This window comes from Urocitellus parryii, assembly GCF_045843805.1.
Source record: "Urocitellus parryii isolate mUroPar1 chromosome 16 unlocalized genomic scaffold, mUroPar1.hap1 SUPER_16_unloc_2, whole genome shotgun sequence".
In the NCBI taxonomy this organism is placed as follows: Eukaryota; Metazoa; Chordata; class Mammalia; order Rodentia; family Sciuridae; genus Urocitellus; species Urocitellus parryii.
The window spans coordinates 37,813-40,703 of record NW_027551780.1 but is presented as its reverse complement, the minus strand read 5'-3'; the positions used below and the strand labels follow the sequence as shown (position 1 = coordinate 40,703).

At 40.5% G+C, this 2,891-nt stretch overlaps 1 protein-coding gene across 1 annotated transcript; it reads left to right on the top strand.

The window, feature by feature from the left end:
* Window positions 1-2,234: 2,234 nt before the first annotated feature.
* LOC144251503 (vomeronasal type-1 receptor 94-like) lies at window positions 2,235-2,891 on the top strand. The gene has a single exon (XM_077794376.1). It carries the CDS (start codon window positions 2,235-2,237, stop codon window positions 2,889-2,891), a length of 657 nt encoding a protein of 218 aa, XP_077650502.1.

Genomic DNA, 2,891 nt, shown 5'->3' with positions numbered 1-2,891 from the left:
TTAGAATCTGACATTATTAAACCAGTAGCCATAAAAAAAAATTGCTCTTATATGTTTGCTTTTCAGATGAAATTTTTTCTACTATGTGACAGAAATATTTTACAATACTGTGTATCTCACATGAGTTATATTTAATTAAATATACACACTCTTCAAAAAATATTATCCCATGAGATCACTCATCAAATTTTTCAGCATAAAATTCAGGCTTGGGACTCTTGAGTCTGGAGAAACGTCACCTTTAATTTGTAATCCAGATAATATCTGGGGACCCAACTTTCAAGATTGGGTTGGATACTTGTCCTTTAATCAAAACCTTGAAAAGAAACAACAACTCTATTTTGCTTGTAGTTCTAATTATTACTCTGATTGTAAACCATGGGAAAGGACTAAGAAAGGACTATGCTCTTGGTAATACTTCTGGAATATTCTACCTGAGGCTTGTTATTCCAGCTTGAGGATAAAAAAAGTGACATATACAATCACATCAGAGGATTCCAGGAACAGACCTATGATTTCAAAAGAGTTCTCTGAAAGAGACTGTGGAAAAGTTCTACTGTATTGGAAATTTCTAATTTTTGGTACCAGACATTGAACTCAGGAATGCTTAACCACTGAGCCCCTTCCCCAGCACTGTTTTTTAATATTTTATTTAGAGACATATTTTGTTTAGAGAAATATTTAATACTTTATTGCTGATTTGCTGAAACTGGCTTAGAACTCAGGATTCTCCTGCCTCACCCTTCCAAGTGCTGGGATTACAACCATGTGCAACCAGGCCCAGCAGAATTTTCCAAATTCTCGCCTCTCTTTTCAGGCAGCAACACAGCTGCTTTGTTATGAAAATAACTGAATTGATTCTTCCAAGTCACATGGATTAAAAATTGTATGATAATAAAAATAAACATTTCTATAGAATTTATAGAAATTTTAGAAATTTCTAGAGAATTCTAGAATATAGTATGTGTATCAACTTCCAATATTGATACACATACTATATTTTTTTGCACCAATCATACCTCCAGGGTATACTTAAAGTGCCTATTTATGTTGATAGCTGAGATGACTGTACCTCAGCATCACAGAGTGCTTAAACTAATGCTATTGTAATTGGCAGCTCATATACACACAATAACCAGTCTGACTGCAGACTTCACACCAACATTTTCTTGTTTATATATTGTCAATATTTGGTGTGGCAATAAATAAGCCAGAATTAACAGGGTGTAGACATACAGTAACTCTGTGCACATTGGATCTGTGATACTCTTTGCTTCAGAGGGGCTCATTTCCTCTTTCCTATAATCAGCCCCAGTTCAATTCACCCCAAACTGTAGAGCAACAATTATATACCTGACCAACAAGGTCGGGCACATAAAAATCAAGTATGACTGTCTTCACCAGAAAATCTCAGACATGAGATTGTAGGAGGAAATTATGTTCTAAGATAAATGGTAATTCTATTTTTTACAACAGGGGTGCTGAAGAGTGAGTTATACCACCATACACTTTTTTTTTTTTCATTTAGAAATCGGGTTGTGGCTAAGTTACTTAGGGCATTCCTAAGTTGCTGAGGCTGTCTTTGAACTTCCAATCCTCCTACCTCAGCCTCCTAGCATCTTGGATTACAGGAGTGTGCCACTGGGCCCAGCGGGCAATTATCAATATACAAGAAAACTGAAGTAACATTATGTGCGACATTGTGGAGGTCCCAAGGGCAATTATAACCCAGCCGAGACTGGAAGATGTGAGGACAAGGGACAGCATGGGCATGGGTTCTGGGTGGTGTGAGAGGGAAATAAGGGGTTTTGTTTGTTGGCTTGCTTTATTTTGTGCTGGAGATTGCTCGGTGGTTAAGTGCACCGGCACCAATTACACCCAGTCCTTTTCTTTGTGTATTTTGAGAGAGGGTCACACGAAGATGCCCATGGTGGCATCATACTTGTGATCCACCTGCCTCAGGCTCACAAGCACCCAGCATCTCAGTCATTGGGATTTTAGGCAGGCATCACTGTTCCCAGCACCAGAATTAACACATCACATGAAATAAATGAATGTTTTGATGAATCCTCTTTATTTTCCTGATTGCAGGGTTGTCCATTGGGATTGATTAAGGACATATTTGCAAAAAGGACATTTTCTTGTCTTTTTTCCAAAGGTATTCACAGAATTATTTCCCCCATAAGATGAACATAGCCAAAAGACTGTACAGTAATATTCACATAAAAAACACCATGTACACCGTGATTGGCATTGGGGTCATGGCCAACGCCCTTCTTCTTCTCGTCCACATCTCCTTGCACATTACTGGGCAAAGACCTAAGCCCACTGACCTGCCCATTGGTCTCCTGGCCCTAATCCACCTGGTAATTCTGCTCATCAAGGGCTTCATAGCTGCGGACATTTTTACACCTCAGGGGGGAAGGTGGGATGACCTGACGTGTAAATTTCTCATCTACCTCTACAGGTTGATGAGGGAGTTCTCCATCTGTGCCACCTGCCTCTTGAGTGTCCTCCATGCCATTACCCTCATCCCCAGGAGCTCCTGCTTGGCAAAGTTCAAACATAAATCCTCACATCACAACCTGTGTTTCCTTCTCTTCCTGTGGGTCTTCTATTCATCCTTCAGTAGCCACCTCTTCATCTCCATTGCTGCTACACCCAATTTGACCTCAGACAACATTATGTATGTCACAGAATCCTGCTCCTTTATCCCCATGACCTTCTTCCTCTGGCACAGCTTGTCCACACTGATTACCTTCAGGGAAGCCTCCCTTATAGGAATAATGACCCTCTCCGATGGATACATGGTGGCTCTCCTGTGCAGGCACAAGAGGCAACCCAGCGTCTCCACAGCACTGGCCCGTCTCCAGTATCATCCCCAGAATTGA

Excerpts from the sequence above, each read along its gene's own strand:
- LOC144251503 (XM_077794376.1), top strand. The coding sequence starts at position 2,235 with ATGTACACCGTGATTGGCATTGGGGTCATGGCCAACGCCCTTCTTCTT.